The following is a 20566-nucleotide window of genomic DNA, read 5'->3' on the forward strand; positions in this document are numbered from 1 at the left end:
AAAAAATTTGATCAAATGCTAATTTTAACACATTATATTTTACATATTATTACATCGTCTATAAGAAAAACAGGCTAAGAATAGGATTTGCAAGTTTTTTTTTTTTTTATAAAAACCACAAGTGCGAAACTCGCATGTGCGAGTTCGCACGCTGTGCGGGACGAAGCATCGAGGGGGGAAAATAATCTTCCCCCCTTTCTTCGAACTTTAGGTATCCGAGGGTTCCGTTCCGACGAGAGCGGTGGCCGACTGATTTGACGGCGGCAGCAGGCGATGGTAGGGGTGTGACAACGACGGGAGAGGTCCAGAGCAGCCGCTCTAGTTGGGGTACGACGAGGTGAGAGCGATGTTACGGGAGTCGACGGCAACGACGATGAGAGGCAGAGAAGGCGATGAACAAGGGGAAAGATTAGGTGCGGCGGCGGCGGAAGGGGCACTGGCGGCGAGAGGGAGAAGGGAGATGGAGGCCGAGAGAGGGAATTTCGGAGGAAAAAGAGAGAAAGGAAGGAGGAGACAAAGAGGGCGAGAGCAGTAGAGAGACCGAAAAAATTTCGAGAGAGGAGAGCGAGGGCGAGAGAAAGATCGAAAAAAAAATTCAAGAGATGAGAGCGAGGACGAGAGAGAGACCAAAAAAAAATTTCGGGAGAGAAGAGAGCGAGGGCGAGAGAGAGACCCTCGATCCCACCGCTCGTTAAATTAACGAGTCGGCTCGCGAGCCGACAAGCCGAACCTAACTCTGTTCGAGCTCGGCTTGTTAACCTAAACGAGCCCATTTCTGAGTTCGAGTTCGGCTCAAGCTCAAAATATAATAAGTCGGATCAAATTGAAACCATACTGAATATGAGCCACTCGCAAACCGGCTCAGTTCCAAGCCACCCCTACTAGTAGGGATGTTTTTAAAATTTTGAGGCTCAACTGCTGCCTTGTGGTAGATGCCAACTAGTGAAAAAGGGAGAAACCTCGGAGTTGGAGTTATGTACTTGAAGGACATTTAAAATATTAAAGAGTGACCGACAGATATGAAGGCAACTTTCTGCTTTGGGAGTGGACAGCGCCACGTTAGGGTTTATCCAATATAAAAAACTATTTAAATTATTTAATACAAAACATACAATATTATATAAAAAATAAAACTTGGAGCTAAAACCTGACTTGATCTCAAACTCATACTCGGTTAAAATATTAGGGCTCATATTCGATTCCCATTTTAGGCTCGAAGTTAAACTCAAACTTAAGTTCAAATTCAAAGTAATCAGATCAAACCAAGCTCAAACAAACATATAAAAGTTTGAACTTGGCTCAGCTCGATACGACCCCCAAGGAGAGAGGTGGCTGTTATCGATTCTTTAGTTTTCAAGGATTTAACCCGTTTGAAATACTTGCATCAACATTCATGATAATGGTTAGCTAAAGATACTTCAGTGAATGATCAACATCTGTTAATTCAAATGGTAAGCTTTCTGATAGTCGGTAGAATGAAAGCCAAAGCGAATCAAACGAACACGGCACGATATCGCAAAACCAGGTTTCACATTTTGATGATCATGCACCATTTGAAGTGGACAAACGAAAAAAAAAAAAAACACTGAAAACAATTACAAGTACAGGAAAACAAATGCCACTACCTATGCGAATCTGCTTTGCCATCATCATCATTGACTCCTCCATCTCCAGAATGCCTGATCTCAGAAAGAAAAAAAAAATTCAATTATTCTTCTAAAAGCGTAGCAATGTAGGACCAAAAAATGATATTCACAGAAAACTCGACCAGTTAAAGAAAATGAGATGAGCAAAGTTTACACAAGAAACACTCGGATTCTTTAAAAAACACATTCTGATCCACTTGAGCAAAAGATGCCCTCACTAGCTCCAAGATAATAACATGATCCCTGTATTTTTTGTTTTTGTTTTTTCTCTTCCTCTCATTGCTTATGGATAATTAAATGTGGTATCCGATTATATCAGGAATGCTAAGATCGAGCTCATTTTCATTCAATGAACATGGAGATCACACTACATGAACAGTATGTCTGAAACTTCCAAAATGGTCAGACACTTAACCCTAAACACTATTGAATTCATTGCCTAACATGATAACTTGCTTAAATGAGACCAAAAGAAATGAAACCACAAAATTACCGCCATGATGTGGTTAGACTTCGTGCTTTTCTGTCCAAGTGGATGTTTTCTAAAGCATTTGAAGCTCTTAGTACATCTTCTGAAAGCTCGTCCGAATCACCTCTCCAACTATATTCATCCTTCCTATAGCCTGGTATAGATGAACCAGCCCTCCTATCTGAAACAAATGAAAGCTTTAGTACGAGAGAGAGAAAGAGAGATAGAGAAAGAGAAAAAGAGAGAGAGAGAGAGAGTATAACTTACCTGATGATTGAGAAACGGGGACTGGCCTGACATAAGAGAAGAAAAGATGTATGAATAACATGACACTAACATGGCAAGAATGTTCATTGGGTCACGATGACACCACTAACCTTCCTAATGGAGGTAAGCCTCCAGCAACTGATGATGATGAGGGCCTTCGAATGTTTCTAGACTCTGTACTTGATAAAGTTTCAGTTTCTGGGTTGGTCACTCTCCTTCCACCGCCCCTTCCTTGAGATAAGTTCTGCAACATAAAGGTTCCGAAAGGAATCATCTAACAAGATTCCTGATGAACGAAGCTGCCTCCAACAAGATGAAAGCTTCATTCTTATTTAGGGACATAACTATAGTATTGAAGAGGCATGAACCTAGTTGATAACAAAAGAATTACAACTGATTCTTCAGTTAGGCTTTTGTGCATATTGTATGTCTTTTGCAGTCAATCTGGTTTTAATTCATGGGACCAGGGCGTGGTCATGCAATCCAGCCCAGTTTTATCATTTTTGAAATAAATGGTTCAACCATGACCAATTTCACGAGGATTCACTGCAATTTTTGGCAAGAAACTATAAAATTATCACAAACTTTACTTTTATACTTTTTCCCCTCTTTGTTTTAGTCCTTTTAAAAGTGGATATAAACTGTTTTCCCTGCCCCAAGAAACAAGTAATTTGAAATAAATACCACAAATGCTGATTGTTGTATGAGCAACGGGAGATTACTCACATATTTTCATTAACTGCACATGCTCATGGTTACCAGTAAATACTCCACTAAAGATGTTGAGAGGGAGACAAAAGAAGAAAGGAGAGTGGGCAAACAGAATTCACCGAGAAGACGAAGGTAGTGGGTGAGAGAGTCAACAAGAAGGAGCAGCATTTGTGTTTCGAGGGCAATAGGAGGCTCAGCTCAATATCGTATCAGAGAGAGGAGGACGATTGGACCATCATGACAAGGAGGAAGAAAACAGTGCTGCTAGTGTGCATCAGCCAGATCAAAACATTTCCTATACGAGAACCCAATGTTGAAGATCAACAAATTTCAGGATAACTCCATCAAGATTACTGTCACCAAAGGCGAAAAGTCCTTTTTTTGTCAAGATGCCTGCTTCTATCAGAAGAATCTTCCAGTCTCAGCTACAATCTGTTCTCAACCCTAATGACAATTGTATTCGATCCAAGGAGATATGGGAAGGGAACTGGCAATATATCTTTTTTCCACTACAAGAGGACAAGGTTCTTGCCGAATCTAGATCACAAAATTCACAACGGATGGCTTTGATTGGCACACCATCATCAGCACCTTAGAATCACTCATGGGAGTCAACTCTGCCCCCCCTACCAGGCAGATTCACACATCACTGCCTCCATGTCCTGCTCCAATGACTTAGAACACACTTATTCTGACCACCTTTGAGCGAATGAAACCAAAGTCAATCATTCCTCTTCCCCCCATCGAGATGGTTGCGCCACTCTTGTGAACAGTGTCATTGTCTCCATCAGCAGGAGTCTACATAAACACAAGGACCTTTGGGACAGGATTGAGGCTTTCTGAGCCTTGACCTGTAAACCAGAGATCACCATCGGCAATGGTCACTGGCTGACTCGCCAGGAAAAGCCGGAAGATCACGCACTGCTCATTGACTCATAGTAGATTGGCTACCCTATTCCATGCGGTCATGGCGCTTGGGAAACTTCCCCAACTAATGGACCCTTCAGACAATGGCTGTGAATCTTCGATCTCCCACTTGTACTCTGGTTTATTGAGACCCTCATAGAAATCGGTGCTTGCTTTGGCAAGGTACTAGAGATTCACGAGATTACACGTGATAAACACCATATGGTTTTCACAAGAATTCTCATCGGCTCATGCCATCATCTTATTGATGATGCTTGAGTGAACCTTAAGGTGGGTTTTGACATCTTCGCCATCTACATACATCCGAAGAATCTCATCGGACCAGGCAAGAAGAATAGAAGGAAGAAGTGAGTTCAGCTCGCCACCAACTCAGTTTGGTGAGAGACAATTCCCATCTTTGGCGCACCTTGCCCATCATCACAAGTCCCCCACCCACAACTCATTCAAACTTTGAATTTCAAAAAGTAATTACTACCAATACACCTGCAAATGTTGCAGCTTCCAACCAATTTGTCAATAGCCTGACCAACAACTCACTGAATTATGGCACAGGAACTCATCACCTAAAGATCACCTCAGTTAACACGAGTTACAATCTGGCCAACATCACTCGTGCTGATTGTCCCCCCAAATTCCAACCAAACCACCAAAACCAAGCATCCGACAAACATAAACCACACCCCCACACCTAAACCAACCATAATCACACCCATAGACCAACCATAGCCCAAAGTCCCAACCCAGAGACAAGCTTCATTAACCCTACCAAACATGATTGTGCAATCAAACTGGAGCCCATTTCACCAACAATCACAACCTTCGCTAAGGTTGGAGAGAACAACACTCCTCAAACAAATAAACCTCCCCACCACATCCCTTCCATAGTCTTTACGTCTTCTAACACACCATTGAAAGAAAACAAACCATCCCACACCTAGAACCCTATTCTCGACAGCCAATCACAGGCTGTCCACTTCATTGGCCAAATTAGAGCAACCAGCCCATCTAGAAGACACAAATCCTGATCCCAACCTAACCCTACTCTAAAGGGAAGCACCAGCCAAAAGGCCCGACTCAAAACTTTATCCTTCAAAAGCCAGATGAATGGTGAATTTCGTGAAACCAAAGCTGACAGCTTTAAGACAGCTCAGTGATTCAAGCATTCATAGAGAAAAAGGATTTTTTTTTACCGCGGAGGCAAGGCCAAGGGAAAAAGCACCGTATTTGTATCCATCCGAAGCCAAAAAAACAAGTATGACAAGGAAATATTGAGCAAGATGATGGACCTAGCTGACCACTCCAAAAGAAAATGAGCCAAGATGAAGGAAACCAAGGAATCAAAAAGAGCAAGAAATCTAAAAAATGATTACTCTATCCAGGGACACTAGGGGAGTGGCAAACCAAAGAAGCAATCAACAATCCATGCTCTACTTGAAGCAAAAAATGCCAACTAATCATTCTCCAAGAGACCAAAATTCAATAAATGTCTAATTCCATATTCCAAGACATTCGCACCATTCCCCATCCCATGTAGCTAGCTCTTTCCTCCCGTGGATCCATTGAGAGCATTCTCATCATTTGGGACAAAAATTTCTTAATCTACATCAAATTCAGGGATCGAGAAGCTAAGGTATTCTAGTGTCTTAGCGGGATCTCTGTCCCTTCCACCTTTAGGAGGGAACCTGAACTTTAGGACAAACTCTCCTTCTCAATTGACAATTGGACTAATCCATGGTTTCTAGCCAACGACTTCATCACAATCAGATTCTGTAGTGCGAAGCCTCCCCCTTCCTAAAGATTTCCTCCTCCATGCCAAGCTTTTGCGACTTTATTGGAGCTTTGAAGTTGGAGGAAATCCCAACCTCTGAGAAACGATATACTTGGAGCAATGGTCAATGCAGCCCAGTTCTCTGACACCTGGATTGATTCCTCTTCACCAACAGCTAGCTACAAATCTATAACAATGTCAAAATATTAATTCTAGGGAAGGTAGTCTTTGACCATTGGCTAATCCAGCTTGATACCAAAACCAGTATTTAGGGGCAAAAACTTATGACTTTAAAAATTACTGGCCCGAGGATAAGAACGTTTTTGCCTGATGGAATCTTGGTGGAATGAGGCCAAAATCAATGGGCTTGTTGGGGGTATTCTGGCCATGAAACTCAAGTGCCTAAAGAGCAAACTTCAAGATTGGTCTAAAATCAATCGCACCTGCTCATCCACCCAAAAAGATGCCTTGTGGCTGCAAATTGAGGCTCTCAACCTGCTGGAAGAAGGTAGAAATCTCACCCCATCTGACTTCTCAGATAAAATTGCAACCTCATCCATGCTGCAGAATTTAAGTACCCGAGAAAAAATATTTTATAAGCAGCATGCCTGATACAAGTGGCTAAGAGAAGGGGATGCCAACACCTTATTCTTTCAGTCAATTGCCTCATCCCGCCGGCAGTCTAACAAAATCAGCTCCCTCCTCGTCTATTTCACAGAAAACAAAGAATTCCAAGCAGTATGCATGGCGAGAGTTTCACAGAGGAGCAAAGACTCGAGAACAAAGCAGCTGCTCTAAAAAGAAGAAAGACATGCCTAGTTCCTCAAAAGTGCAGATTCAAGAATGTAATGAAGCAAGATAGAGGACAACGTAAAGCATGCAGGTCTCAATTTCCATAAGTTCTGCCAGTACATAACAGGGCCATACTCTAGGACGCAAGGAAATAAAAAAAAAAGACTTAACATTAAAAAATAAAAAGGAAAAGAAACTAGAGACGCCAGAATAAAGAAAACATTGTCTCTATGGGTTGACCACGTCAACTCATATAACCTGCTCCAATACCATGTTGAGATTTTAGGAGAGGAAAATAATTCGTTGATGGTGTGCAAATTGAGTAGATTGGTTCTCTATATATAATAAAGAGAATACATAAAATCAAAATTAAAATAGAATTAAAAGAACTAAAACGCCTTTGAACTTAAACACCTCTGTAAAACTTCGACATTCCTGTAAAACTCAACTATATTGATTCTTCTTTTGTAAGACTTCTCTCTATGAAAGTTATGTAAGACTCTTCCATAATTATTCTTCAACATGCATATTCAATATGATACCAATATTATAAAAGCCGACCCGATCACTGACCCAATGAAGTGATCGAGTCCAATTCAACCAAGTTTAACGCTGATTGAACTTGTGTGACATCATAATGATGTTATTTAAACAATATACGTTAATCAGAGGAAAATTTCCCCAATCATCAATTTGTAGAGGGGGAGGAAGTGATGGATTCTTCAGTAGGCGGGAGAAGGGACCTCGCCTTATAGAAACCGACCCCATCCCCTTTTGTTTAGTGATAGGGGCATTGGGAATATAAATATAAATAAAATTAACCAGCCACTTCTTCCATTTCTCATGGCATTGGAATATCAATAAAAAGTAAAATTAACCAACCATTTTTTCATTTTTTTTTTGTGAGACATAATTAACTGATTTTTACTAGGAAAGTCTAGTGCGTGTCATCAAACCTATCACTTGCAATGGGCAATTCAAATGACAAAAGAGAGTTCCAAACCTCAAACTTCAGATATCCTTCAAGAACATCCAGAAGCAAGGGTCCACTATCAGCATTTCTATTCAAGTCATGCCTATTCTTGCTACTAAAATCTCTCAATTCAGTTTTCCAAAAATCCTTTTGCTGCAGGGGACAAACAAAATCAAAAACCAAGAATAAGAAAGAAGGTCAAAGATAACATCCATTCAGGATTCTTAAAAACAGTCCAAGGTCCGAAGAGAATAAATTTAACAGTTACCAAATTACACTCAGGCAAATAAACTTTTAGGGTGTGACTAAGCTGTGCCCAATCAAGATATTCGCCTATTAATGCCGTCAGTAGCCTTCCTGCAGAAGTACCAGCAAAACCAACAAAGGCAATGTCACGGAAGAAAGCTACCATTACTTAAAGCAACATAGACTTCCAGAACAAATAATAAAATGAACATATAAACATGCTTAAAATGATACATGACTCCAAAGGAAAGCTAACAGACAAAAACTAATTAAAAATAATGAAAATTTAAAAGTCCATGAAGCTAATCAACTCTATGATAGACTGTATTGTTAGTAATGTTGTAGAAATACCAAACTTCTTTCATTTTTTCCTTTTATTTCCGGTCAGTCTGTTGAATTGCAGAACATGCAGCTTTTAAATGAATCATAGACTTCTTGAAGGTTAAAATCACATTGCTAAAAAGTTTATGGCCAGATGGTACTGGCATCTGTATGCAACTTAGAGAAATAGGGAACATCAATGATAGCTTAAGAAGATCCAGCTTTAATCAAAAGCAGAATCATCTTCTTTCCTTAAACAAGGAGTAGGCTGAAACAACATGGCAATAATCAGCTCTACTAAAAATTCACTGATCTATTGAAAACCTATTTCTTACTGGCTTACCAGTTCCCTAGAGTCCAGAAATCTTGCCTGCAGGAAACAAGAAATAAGCCATTTTTTTTTAGAAACAAACTTCCACAAATGAAAAATACATTGATTTATTGTGGTCGAATTGCTTAAATGGGTTCAGGAAGGATGGTAACACCATCTAGAAAATTATGACAACCATAAGACCAACAATGTGTTAAGCTAGCAGTTTCTAGTATTTCAAACAACATGCAATTTAAACTAGCTCCATCTAGCTATTTCAGCAATTCCATTTCAAAGAGTTATTTGGATGTTATCTTCATTCAGTTCCTAATTAAACCTTCTGATAAAGACAAATAAAAAGGCAGAAGAGCAAAAATTGAGATATGTCAAAACTTTTCTAATTAAAGTGATCAATCTTTAAGGGAGACATCAAGAGGAACCTGATGGAGAAGCATGAAGTTGCCTAGCACGGTCATTGCAGCTGCCAAGTAATGCAGGTGGAACACCATCCTCATTTTCAACTGCTCGGTCCTCCTCCTCAATAGCCTCAAACACACTGGCCCTCAGCTCGGCCTACAAAAACCACAGAGATATAAACCTTGAATTCAGATCCATTTATTGTTAAACCTAATGAGCCCCTAGACCCCACCCCCACCCCAAAAAAAAAGAAAGAAAGAAAAGAATAATGAAAAGCATCAGCCAACAAGGTTCTCATTTGCTATCATTTCTGCAGAGTACCAATGGTTTAACAAAATCATCTACCAAATGAATGACTCCCACCAATATCTTGTTTGGGAAGATTCCATTACTTTACAAATTTTTTATTGCATCATGTTAATGCTCTTTGTATTTTCTTCCTTTCATCAGAAAAATTCTCTTAATTCAACAAAAAATTTAAGCACCCTTGTCGTCCTTTTTGGGGCTAGAAAAGTCCCAACCATCCCTGAAGTGAGCTATAATTCAGGACAACTGGAAGATGGTTGCCAGTTTCTCTGATATGTGGATTTGGGAGCACAGCAGCCTAGCCAAGTTAAGCTCCTCCACAACAAAAGAAAAAAAAGGAAGAGAGACAGACAAAGGGGGCTTAAAGAGCTATTCTAACATGTTGAGAAGAATTAAAGCTTAATATACTATTTCAACATGGTGAAAAATACGAAACGGAAGCAGGTAACGAATCAACCCTTACGCTTCAAAAGTGAACCACGTTTTAAACATTCGTATAAAAAACGAAATAGCAATCTACGGAGCTGACAGAAAAGAGCAGATCGAACGAACTTACTCTGATTTTGGCGAGGACGCCCTTCTTTTCGAGGGTACGAGTAACTAGGGTTTTAAGGTCCATCATTTCTCTGGTATAGTCGTCCATCTCGACCGGATCTACTCCTTGTCGCCCTGAGAGGTTTTACTCGACCAAAACCTCAGAAGACTGCTACTGCCACTCCAACCAAAAGACCTGTTTCACTTTCTTTCCCTCGCCAACCGAAATGTGCCTTCGTTCTCACCGATCCAGTCGTGTGCCTTTTGGATAACAAACAAAACTTTACCGAGATTGATTTGATATTCTTATTCCATACTTTACCCCTGGTTGTTTAGGCCCCCGTTAGTGACATTGAGTTGTGCCAAAACCCGTTAGTGTCCCGGGTACAATAAATTACAAATGTAATATATTTTTCCCGTTTTAAGCTTAACGGAGGGAAAGTGAATTTAAAGGAGAGGAGCTCTGAATTCATCTTTCCTCTATCAATTACATCAGACTATTAGGAGGCCTGTCAAACGAAAGGTTTTTGTGAGAAAAAATTTATGCTCCTCTCTCGCTTGCAACCTTCTGCAATTTCAATCGCCCCTCTATAACCTCTCCCCAGTGCTCGCTGACTCTCTCCCTCTCGCCATCCCTAGCACCGACGACCTTTGGCGACTTCTTTTCCCCTTTTGCAACCTCTCTGGCTCGATTCGAAAGAAAATAGGGTAAACCCTTCTTCCTGAAAATCGAATGTTAGTCTTCTTTTTGTTTTATAATTGTTCATTTGACTCTCAGTGTTTTGCTATTTGAAATTCCATGATTTTTTTATTTGGGAATTTTTTCCCAAATACATTTCCTAAAAATCTTTCCTTTTTTCTCCTTTCCATGCTATTTAGTTCATGTTTTCCATGCTATTCAATTTGTGTTTTCCATGCTTTTTCTTTTGTTGTTTATGCGTTTGAGGCTTTAGAGTGGACTAATGTTGGTTTGGTTTTGTTTTCGATTTTTTTGGGTGAAAAATAAAGTTATTGAAGTGGTATACTTTGTAAATTATGTTTTTTTTTCTCCACCAAATTCTTTGATGCTTTCTAGTTTTTTTCTTCCAGTTTTCATCATATTCTCTTTCGATCCAATAAAATTAACGATACTGCAATAAGCTCTATCAAATTATTAAATTTTACAACTTCCTTGGGAAGATCAACCTTGTATATTGTACCCCACTTGGTTCAATTGATTCTACTGAGGTGGAAATCCATGTCCTCTGTCATAGCTTAAGGCTTTGTCGTGGTTCCTTCTCTGCCTCCCCATTGTTGAGGGTGACTTAGTGGCTATTATCAACTTGGTTGTTGATCATGCTGCCTCTCTGTGGATTTGCAAATTGGATCATGTGCAATTTGTAAATTAACATCTAAGTGGGGACTAAGCCTATTAAGTAGGAACTTGACTAGATTTGTCTTCTGTTTAATTGCACTGTCCTTTTATGGTCCACGATACTTCCATATTCAGTTGGCAAGACCAATAAGGTCCAACCATGAGATGTTGTAGATACAGTCAAGATCACAACCTCATCTGTATCAAAGGTGATCAATGGAGAAACAAAAGAATGCTAAATTATTAAGTGCATTTCAGCATCTCCAAATGACTATGTCCCACCACATACCAAAAACCATGTTGCATTATTTCGATTACAAACCACAAACCAAAAACCTTTCCTTCCTCTCCTTTTATTTTCCGGCACTTACAAATTATTATTGATTTATTGTTTACTTGTTATGAGTTTTAGACGGTTGAAGAAGGAAAGGTAAAGACAATGATAGTGGTGATGATGTTGAGGATAGTGTAGACACTCAAATGAGTACTCAGAAGGAGTTTGTAGTACAATCTACAAGAGCATCATATTTTTTATATGTATTAGCAATTCATATGTGGTAAAATTATTGACTATTATGTTTTAATGATATTAATATATTTGTTGTATTTTGTATGTACATTTATAGTTTTTTTTATATTAAATAGGTGATTGAGTTATATTTGTATTATTTTTATTTATATTATTACAATATTTGTGTAGTATGTTGGGTAATGAATTTAAACAAATATAACTACATATATACGTTAGTTTAAGAGTGAAAATTTAAACAATTTGAATATAACAATTGCATTAAATTTTTGGATATTATAAAAGTAAGTGTTTGTGTAAATATTTCACTTTTTATAAATTAAGTTAATAAATTAATATTATTTTGATATTACTAATATGTATTGAGTTAATAATTATTTTATAATATCCATTTTTATATAATTATTTCATATTTAGATATTAAAAAATTATAATTTGATTACAGTTTTAATAATATAAAAATAAGCATTTGTTTAGTTGTTATACTTAATATATTTTATTTATTAACTAATATTAATTTATTTTTTTGAAATATAGATATATCAAAAAAAATATTTAATAAATAATTTATCTGCATTTTATACCGCATTTCCGTTGTACACACTAACATAAATAAGTATTTTACACTACACTTTACATTGGGTACACTAACATAAACAAGTACTTTACACTGCACTTTCCATTATACGCACTAACACAGACAAGTACTTCACTTTCTCTCTCACTTTCCCCCGCACTTACAAAGTACACTAACCCCCCCTTAAATCGAATAAAAGAGTTGAATAATTTAATTTAATTTTTATTCTAACTCTTTTTATTTTTTTCATATTCCATCATGTATTCTAAAACGGCCATCATGTATTCTAAAACGGAGATGGTCATAGACACTCTGGTGGGCTGGGTTTCTGCGTGCCTAGGAAAGGGGCAACTGCAAAGAGAAGCGGGGCTGAATTTAGTTTTCGAAGGCCTGTGCCCTGGGCCGAGGATCGAGCCGGCTTCTACGCGTCAGCCAGAGACGGTCTTCAGGTGTTCCGTTCCTCTTTTCAGGAAATCGATAATTGGGTCCTGTTTTTACTCCGGATAGCCTGCTGAGAAGAAAAGCGATCACTGGTCGGAAGTTGAACTTGGACTTTGGAAATTGGAAAACGGCCAAAAATGTTGCTGCTGTCGACAACGGGCTGATTTGGGAGCAGTCGTGAAAGAAAAGGCTGGGAAACTGTAATGATTGGAAGCTCTCAAGTAGACGGGCTTGGAAGCCCTTTATCGTTATCCCAACACTTAAAGCGGGTGTTGGAATTGTAATTTCATCGTCGTCCATCTATGGTAATAAATTGGTGCGTAGGATCAGCGGTTTCAGTCCTACTTCAAGTAGGACTCAAAAGTCCCAATTTTGGTTGAGGGGGAATGGCGAAGGCGAGGCCATTGATATCGAGTTCGGCTTTCTGGGGTATAAGGAAGGCCACAAAGGAGAGAATTTTGGAGGGTTGGAGGTTGATTTCGTTTGCGGGAATTTCTGCGCCTGCCACCGCCGAAGGGAGAGCCAGCAGGAGAAGGATCGCCACTTTCGGGACAGTTTCCGGGGGCGGTGAAGTGGGGTCCTCGCACCACGGAAGAGGAGTTCTGATGGGGTCTGAGAAGATCAAGGACGACCAGGAAGAAGAGAAGCGGCATCGTTCTCATAATCCTCCACAACATGCGATTCCTTCCTCTACGCGAGTTCTCACTTTGCCAACAATCCTCACCTTTGGTCGCGTTGCAGCCATTCCCCTTCTCATTATCAGTATGTTTCTCTTAACTTCACAATGCTCACTCGAGAGATCTGTCCTGCTTATATTTGTTGCAGTTGGGTTGTTTTTTCTTCTCCGTTCTTGGTCATGGGCCGAGTCGGATTCTTGGGATTGAATTTGGGAAAGGGGATTGTTCTGGTCTTGGCGAACTTGGTCTCAAGTTTTGCTTTTTCTTTTGTTGGCCCGTGTATATTGCATCGCATGGTGTCCGAGGGTGCTGATGAGGCTGGGATTGTATACATGCATTGGACCTTTTGCGAAATTGCTGCATGGATATTAGGGCATTTTTATTCTCTGTCCTTAAGGTGATGTTGATATTTGTTAGTTGGATTGTGGTGGTTTAGGTTTGACAGTTTTGAGTTCTTCTTTATCTTTGTGGATAGGATATTTTATTTTTTGGTTGCACCTTTATTATTTTATTTCAATAATCAATTTGGAGATAATGTTGAAAGAATGGAGTTGATCATTCGAGTTTTTAGCCAAATTGTCAATGGCGTATCTTCTGAAATGTTGGGATTTAATTTGGTTGATTTGCTTGTCAATACGAAGAGCCGGTGAGAGTGGAATTTTCATGTCCTATTCACTTTTTTTTCCCTTCCACACATTGACCACTTAGCTATTTACAAAACAAGGTATCTTATGTGGTTTGCTAGTTGGCACAGTTGGTATTACTGGGTCGTAAATCTTGTGATTTATCAATAGTTTCCTGTCAAATTCAGATTGAACCAAAGTGTCTGTGCAATTTTCTTGCTCTATATTCAGAGAAGAATCTTGCCTCATTGCTATCTTTCTTGCTGTAAGTGTCATGGTTTTGATCTTTATACTTTTCATCTTGTGTGACCAGATAAAAGCTTTATACATTTATTTGAATAATTTTATTAAAAAACAGACAAGCACCAAGCGGACAAAAGTTATAGTAAATTTGTATTGGATTGTTTTTATTTATTCTTCTCTTCTCATTTCATAAATATATTTTTTCTCACTGTTTGTGGAGAAGGAAGGAGTTCCAAGCTAAAATGGAAAGACACATATTTTCTATTGAGTGATGAAATTTAGGACTTCTGAGAATGTATTCATCAAGTTGAAACTGATAGACATTCAGAAATAACTAGTGGAACTTGATCATAGAATAGAGAAAGGTAGGTTGGAGGAGATGCGTGTTATCATGTTGAAAGATGATGGATGGATCAGGCCCTTTTCCTCTTTTCAAGCATCGTCTCTTCTCTTACTCATTTTCTAGTTTATCTGATCATGACTGCTTTTTTGCTCTTCTTTACATTTTTTTTTTTATTTCAATTTTTCTTAATAGCAAGGGAAGCTGATTTCTGAACAGAAAATGAAATTATTTGGCAAACATGCAAATTTTATTCTGTAGGTTTGTCATCAATCTTCCTTCTTTTCCTATCCAGTAGAGAACGTTGCCATTCCACTGTGTTGCTTAATCAAATTCGTCTTCTATGTCCTAAAGTTTTGCCCAAGGCTATTTTTGTAGTTAGCATATCCTATTTCACGTAATTTTTCTACTTTTTCTATGTTTTTGCATTTCTGGCAGGTAACTTTCATGGTTATTTAAGATTAATTTACCGATTTCTGGTGTATTTCTTATCACATACCCAGAGTCAGAGTTGCTAAGCCGTGTTTACATGCAAGACAAAAAACACAGCGCAGAACTTGGTTAAACCCAAGAAGGGGTTTATCTATTCCTCATTTGTCAGCTTAGCTGCCATTTTTGGGAAATTATGAGTCTCTTGTGTGCTTCCCTAAACAGATACTATGCCTCATGGTGAACTTGACCAAGTAGTGGAGATTTGTGATCCTGCAAGTCTGGCTCCAAATACAAGTCTTGACTCTGTGGGTTACTGGCCTTCAATATCAACTGTATATCCACTTATAGATTCGGTGTTTGTCATGTATGGAAAGCATTGGCCTGTCATGCAGGACTAGATTTAGTCCTCAAATTTTATAGTGAGAGATGAGCAAACAGATAGCAAAAGCATGCTCCTTTCTTTGTATCTTTACAGTTTTTTTCTCTTGGCATTAAGCATATTAGGTAAGACTAGAGTTTACCTTCAGCTTGGCCTGATAAGGCGCTTTCATAGTGTATAGAACTAGATGTGCTCAGAAAAACAGTCTGCAATTCCATAGTAACAAAAAAATTTCTTTGCCATGTGTAAATTTTAACACCGAGTTAAAACGATTTTAGGGATGGTATTGTGATGGTTAAGAGATCCTGCCTTGATCCACTATGCTAAAGTGGGGTTAGTGATGCTATCCCACCTTATGGGCTACGGACAGGGTTGGTCGGAAAACCCCACTGGTTTTTGGGGTGGGGATGAGGTTGTGGGTTGGCTCCCTGTGTCAAAATGGGCGAAGGGCATTGGCCAACTCACCCTGCTGGATGGCTCACTGTGTCAAAGTGGATTTAGGGCTTTCCCTCCCTTTTCCTACAACATAGAGAGACGAGCAAGGACCCCTCCCCCGCTGCCCCCCCCTCTCATTTTTGTCTCATCTCTGTGGGAGAGGTGAGACAGTCTCATTTGAGGCAGGGTCAGGGCTCTGAGGGTGCAACGTGGGGCAAGGACAGCCCCATCATGTGGGGGACCAGGACGAGGAACAGGGTGGAGAGGTGGGGTGGGGTCCCAAGAAAGTGGAATCCCAACCCTGACCTGACCTGCTGCACATCCCTTCTCTCCACAAGTATTGATTCTTTCTGAAGAGCCATTCATGAGGGCTGGGTCTTTAGTTTGAGAAGACCACAAAACAAACAATATATGCAGAAAATTTTTCAGGGTTTTCAACTGATTTTATCTTGACTGCTAAAAAACGATTATATTTTGAACATGATCATAGATCCAAGTAATAAATCTCTCAGACCGATGCATAAAGTATAAATTTGTGGCAAAGGCAGAGAAAATGAAATATAAGGTGCACAGTGAAGATTTTGTTCCTGTCTGTGATTTATGAAAGGTACAGAGTAAGGTGATATTAGGGTAGATTCTAGGGGGTTTTGCCAAAAATGAACTAAAAATTTGGTTCGATGGCCGCCTAGGAGGGCTTTTGGTGTTAGGTAGTGGGTTTGAGTTTGACTGAGAGTAAAAGATCTAGCATGTATAGTGCAATTAACAGTAAAAAAAAAAAAACTGAAAGTACCCTTTTTGGTCCAGCTAGTGCACAGTAAAGACAAATATAAAGGCATCACAGATCACCTCGTGCATGTCTTTGTTATTCTCGGCTAGGCTTTTTAGTCTTCTCATGGTCAACTTTCTTTTTCACAGTTGCTTACCTGAAATGAATATGCTACGTGCCTGAAATAAGCTCTTAATTTGCAATGTGTTAATGGATGAAACTAATGTCTAAGATTCACTGTAGCTTTTTACCTAGAGGGTTGGTGGGCAACAACAGCAACAACAAGTATCTTTATTGCAGCAGCAGTTACAGATTGGCTTGATGGTTATCTTGCACGAAAGGTAGGAGTGCTCAAGGGGCATATTTCCATGTATTTTTTTATTTCAATTGTATGTATGTTTCGCCTAATTAGCTCCATTATGTCAGATGCGGTTAGGCACACAGTTTGGTGCTTTTCTGGATCCTGTAGCTGACAAGGTTTGATTTATGTCTTGTACATAGTTAATTTTTTTGAGTTAATTTATGGTAGAGACCTCCAGTTTTTAGGACCACTCTGCAAAGAAGTGAGTGGGGCAATGATTTGTTAGTATGTAAATTCTTGGGGTCTGAAAGTTTCTTGTGCTTGTTTTCTATGATTACTGAAATCAGCTTATGGTTGCTGCTACATTGGTGTTATTGTGCACAAAACCTCCAGAAGTCCCAACACTCGGACAAGTGCCATGGCTATTGACTGTACCTGCCATTACTATTATTGCCAGAGAGGTGATTTTACAAACTTGTAGCATTTGTTTCATATAGTCGTTGTAATTTGCTCATTTAGATGCAGAGTATTTGGCATGATTCTTGACATAATAAGTTCACTTTGTAGATAGAGAACTTTGATTCTATAAGTTGTGACCAAAATGAATATAAGCTCGACATGTTGTGTGAATGATCAAATTGCGTGTGTCATTAAAAATAAATAAAATAATTTTTTCGTTTTAATTAGAAATTTCCCCACAAGGGGAATGGACTGAAGTTACAGCAAAAAAATTGGGCTATGAGTAAAAGCACTGAAAAGAACTACCTCCTTGTGAGATCTGCTATTAGATATGAATCAGATGATCGATGAGAGACAAAACTGCTTGTGTCAGATACACCTTCTATATGCCTTCTTGAGATTGTCAACGTTGGCAAGTTTCTTAAGAAGCCTTATGTTCTCTTATAAGGCAGTTTTTCTTTTGAAGATCAATAGTTATCTGGAAGAAGTGTCATCGATCTTGTTTGGCTCTTGTTTGTTTTTGTTTTTCTTGAGTTCGCCTTTATCTTATGTTTATCTATTGGTTTATTTATTGGTTGCTTTTTTTTGGGTGCATGGCTATCTGCAGATAACAATGTCGGCAGTTAGGGAGTGGGCAGCATCCCAGAATGGCAAACTTCTTGAGGTTTTTTCTCTCTCCCCCCCCCTCCTCACACACACTTCCCATGTTCCAAAATCTCTTCTTTGTTGGTTTCGTGTTCATCTTGTTTGATTTCCTTGAAAATGTAACCCAGTGAGAATTCTTGGCAGGCTGTTGCTGTGAACAGTTTGGGCAAGTGGAAAACAGCAATGCAAATGACTTCTCTTACCATCCTTCTAGCAACTAGAGACAATAGGTATTTTATCCTATTCTGAATAGCTCAAATATTTAATCTGCTACAGTCATTTAGTTCATTAATTGTAACCATTTTGCTCAGTAGTTTTCCTTCTTGGTTGAAAAATACAGTTTAGCAGGTTCCAGTGTTCTAGTTACTTCCGGTGTGGTTTTGCTCTATATTTCTGCTGGACTAGCTGTTTGTTCTCTGGCTGTATACATAAAGAAGATATGGAGAGTTCTGCTGAAATAGTTCAAATTCGACCTTGAGTAGGTCCTGCTAATTTTAGATAGGTCTGGACATTTTAGGGATCAAGTCCGTCTTGACCAGAGATTTAATTGTCTAATAGGAGGGAAGTTTTCACTTTTTTGGCCTGTGCATCAGATTAGTTGCCGGGAGAAAATCCAACAACTGGGGGGGGGTTCTTGTATTATTTTAGCTGGGGGGAGAGTTGGTAATTCTTTGTTGTTGTTTTAGTTAAAAGGTTGGGTTCAGTGTGAACTTCCCATCAGTGATGGCCTTAACAAGTGGAAAATCCTCCATTTCAGACTTGACAAGAGTTCAATGCTACAAAGTTATTTTTCTATACTTCAGGAACAGCTAATGTTTGGCTTCCCCGTGCAGTAGGGGTTGCATTGCAGGGTTCAACAAATTTGAGAGGAAATCCTAATATCTTGTGATTCTTCTGCTCTGATTGATTACTTGTATATGGGAATTTATGTTTGTCGGAAATTCCTCCTTTAATCAGGTCCATTGCAAACGTTGAGAGCTCAACATATTTTAGTAGAAATACGTTTTCAGAATTATTAATGTCTCATACATGGCCTTTTCTGAGAACACTGCATGGAAAGAGATTCAAGCCTTCTCTATCTGATATGGATTTGACTCTGATGTATTCGTTTCGAATGCTTTGATCACATTTTATGCTCGGGTTAGTGAGCTCTGTTTAAAATCTCTTTAGGATTTTTCAAAAGAATGCAGATCTTTTCATTGCAAAGAAGGAAATCCTTAAAGGGCCTTCGTCGAATTAAATCCTCTTAGAAATGCAATCTCCGCGTAGATCTAATCTACTCCGGGCAACAATGAGCTTCCACAGCCGTTGGATCTCGCAGAAAACATCATCCGTAGGCAGTTCAAGCCTACAATAAGGACACGTGTTATTCTTCGTCAGCCAACGCGCGATACAGACCCTGTGAAACACGTGCGAGCACGGCAGCTCGCACGCTTCTCTCAGCTCCTCCTTGCATATCACACACTCCCGCCAGCCAGTGCTGCCGCCACTCACCACCGCTGCACCAATCGACACCACAACCGACGCCGCAGCTCTCCCCTCCCCCTTCTCCCTCCAACATCCTGCCGCCTCGATAAACCGCCGGCATTTCATGGCCGCATCGACGTGCGGGCTCAGCACCGCCCAACCAACGGACCCGAGGCCTGAAAATCTCAGCGCCTCCCTGGCTACGTGGTCCGCTACCGTGGCCCACCAGTCTGAGGATTCTGCGAGTCTCAGTCGTTCGGAGTCGGATAACTGGCAGAGAGTGTAAAGCAGCAGTCCGGCGTCGTAGTCCTGGAAACCGCCGAGAGTTCCCCCCAGGAGAGCGTCACTAGTGTGATCATCGGATAAGTGGTGGGTGATTCTTTGGAGGGATCTCAAGAGGAGGCGAGCAATGAGGTGGGTTTTTTGGGGGAGGGAGAGGGAGTCAATATAACGGAGAGTACGAAGAAAGCGAAGAGGAGACAGGAGGAGAGCGCGGAGGCGTTGGAGTTGGAAGAGGGAATCGGAGGCGAGAGTGCGTAAGAGGTTAGAGAACCGGGTGGAATTCAGCGACAGGAGAGCTGCGAGTATGGCTTCGCTGCAGTTTTCTTCTTCCATGGCGGGGGGAGTAGCAGACGACGTGCTGGTATGAGTGAGACGGATGAAATTATTCACTACTTGCTTTATAAAATGCTATGATGGGATGAAAATTATTCTGCCATTGATTTGCTCACACGCAAAGACAACACTACCCCTACCCCTCCCATCGGTGTTATCTGATTGTTTATTTTAATTAACCTAGTTATAATTTTCGTTGGAATAATATCTCTTTTGTTAATGTAGGATGTATGGTATTAGTTTCTGGTTATTTTCATTATCATATTAAATACATGTAAATACAATAATATTCATAATTATCATTCCTTGGATACACTGCTGATTTAATACGAAACAACTATCATAATTAGACAATTGAAATAGTGTTTCCCATGTTGATCGGACAATTATGATAAACGTTGATCGGACGGTTGTGAGATGGTTAAGATAGTCGTTGATCATTATCGGATGGTTGAGATAGTGTTTCCCATGTTTCGCACCAAATAACTTTTCGTATTGGATTAACGCTCTCATCATATATCCTCAGAAAACTTCTAATATTCTTAATTATCATTTTTGGTATACATGATTGATCTAATATGAAAAATCATAACCGT

At 39.6% G+C, this 20566-nt stretch overlaps 3 protein-coding genes across 3 annotated transcripts; 1 reads left to right on the forward strand and 2 right to left on the reverse strand.

Moving 5' to 3' along the window:
• Positions 1 to 1513: 1513 nt before the first annotated feature.
• LOC137942519 (protein TONNEAU 1a-like) lies at positions 1514 to 9983 on the reverse strand. Its single transcript, XM_068788209.1, has 8 exons — positions 9710 to 9983; positions 8871 to 9003; positions 7822 to 7910; positions 7584 to 7706; positions 2493 to 2626; positions 2383 to 2408; positions 2140 to 2296; positions 1514 to 1679 (listed from the first exon to the last, which is right to left on the reverse strand). Exons 1-8 carry the CDS (start codon positions 9794 to 9796, stop codon positions 1622 to 1624), a joined length of 807 nt encoding a protein of 268 aa, XP_068644310.1. The 5' UTR covers positions 9797 to 9983; the 3' UTR covers positions 1514 to 1621.
• A 2681-nt stretch (positions 9984 to 12664) lies between these two features.
• On the forward strand, positions 12665 to 18683 carry LOC137942520 (CDP-diacylglycerol--glycerol-3-phosphate 3-phosphatidyltransferase 2-like). Its single transcript, XM_068788210.1, has 7 exons — positions 12665 to 13350; positions 16727 to 16824; positions 16910 to 16960; positions 17132 to 17245; positions 17851 to 17907; positions 18033 to 18118; positions 18229 to 18683. Exons 1-7 carry the CDS (start codon positions 12975 to 12977, stop codon positions 18347 to 18349), a joined length of 903 nt encoding a protein of 300 aa, XP_068644311.1. The 5' UTR covers positions 12665 to 12974; the 3' UTR covers positions 18350 to 18683.
• Positions 18684 to 19124: 441 nt separating this feature from the next.
• LOC137943118 (E3 ubiquitin-protein ligase SGR9, amyloplastic-like) lies at positions 19125 to 19970 on the reverse strand. Its single transcript, XM_068788814.1, has one exon. The coding sequence runs from the start codon at positions 19968 to 19970 to the stop codon at positions 19125 to 19127; it is 846 nt and encodes a 281-aa protein (XP_068644915.1).
• Positions 19971 to 20566: the final 596 nt, after the last annotated feature.

The sequence above is a fragment of the Aristolochia californica genome, unplaced genomic scaffold (assembly GCF_029961685.1).
Source record: "Aristolochia californica isolate CCGP_79_NKW_82.1479 unplaced genomic scaffold, dmAriCali1.0.hap1 SCAF_10, whole genome shotgun sequence".
Lineage (NCBI taxonomy): Eukaryota > Viridiplantae > Streptophyta > Magnoliopsida > Piperales > Aristolochiaceae > Aristolochia > Aristolochia californica.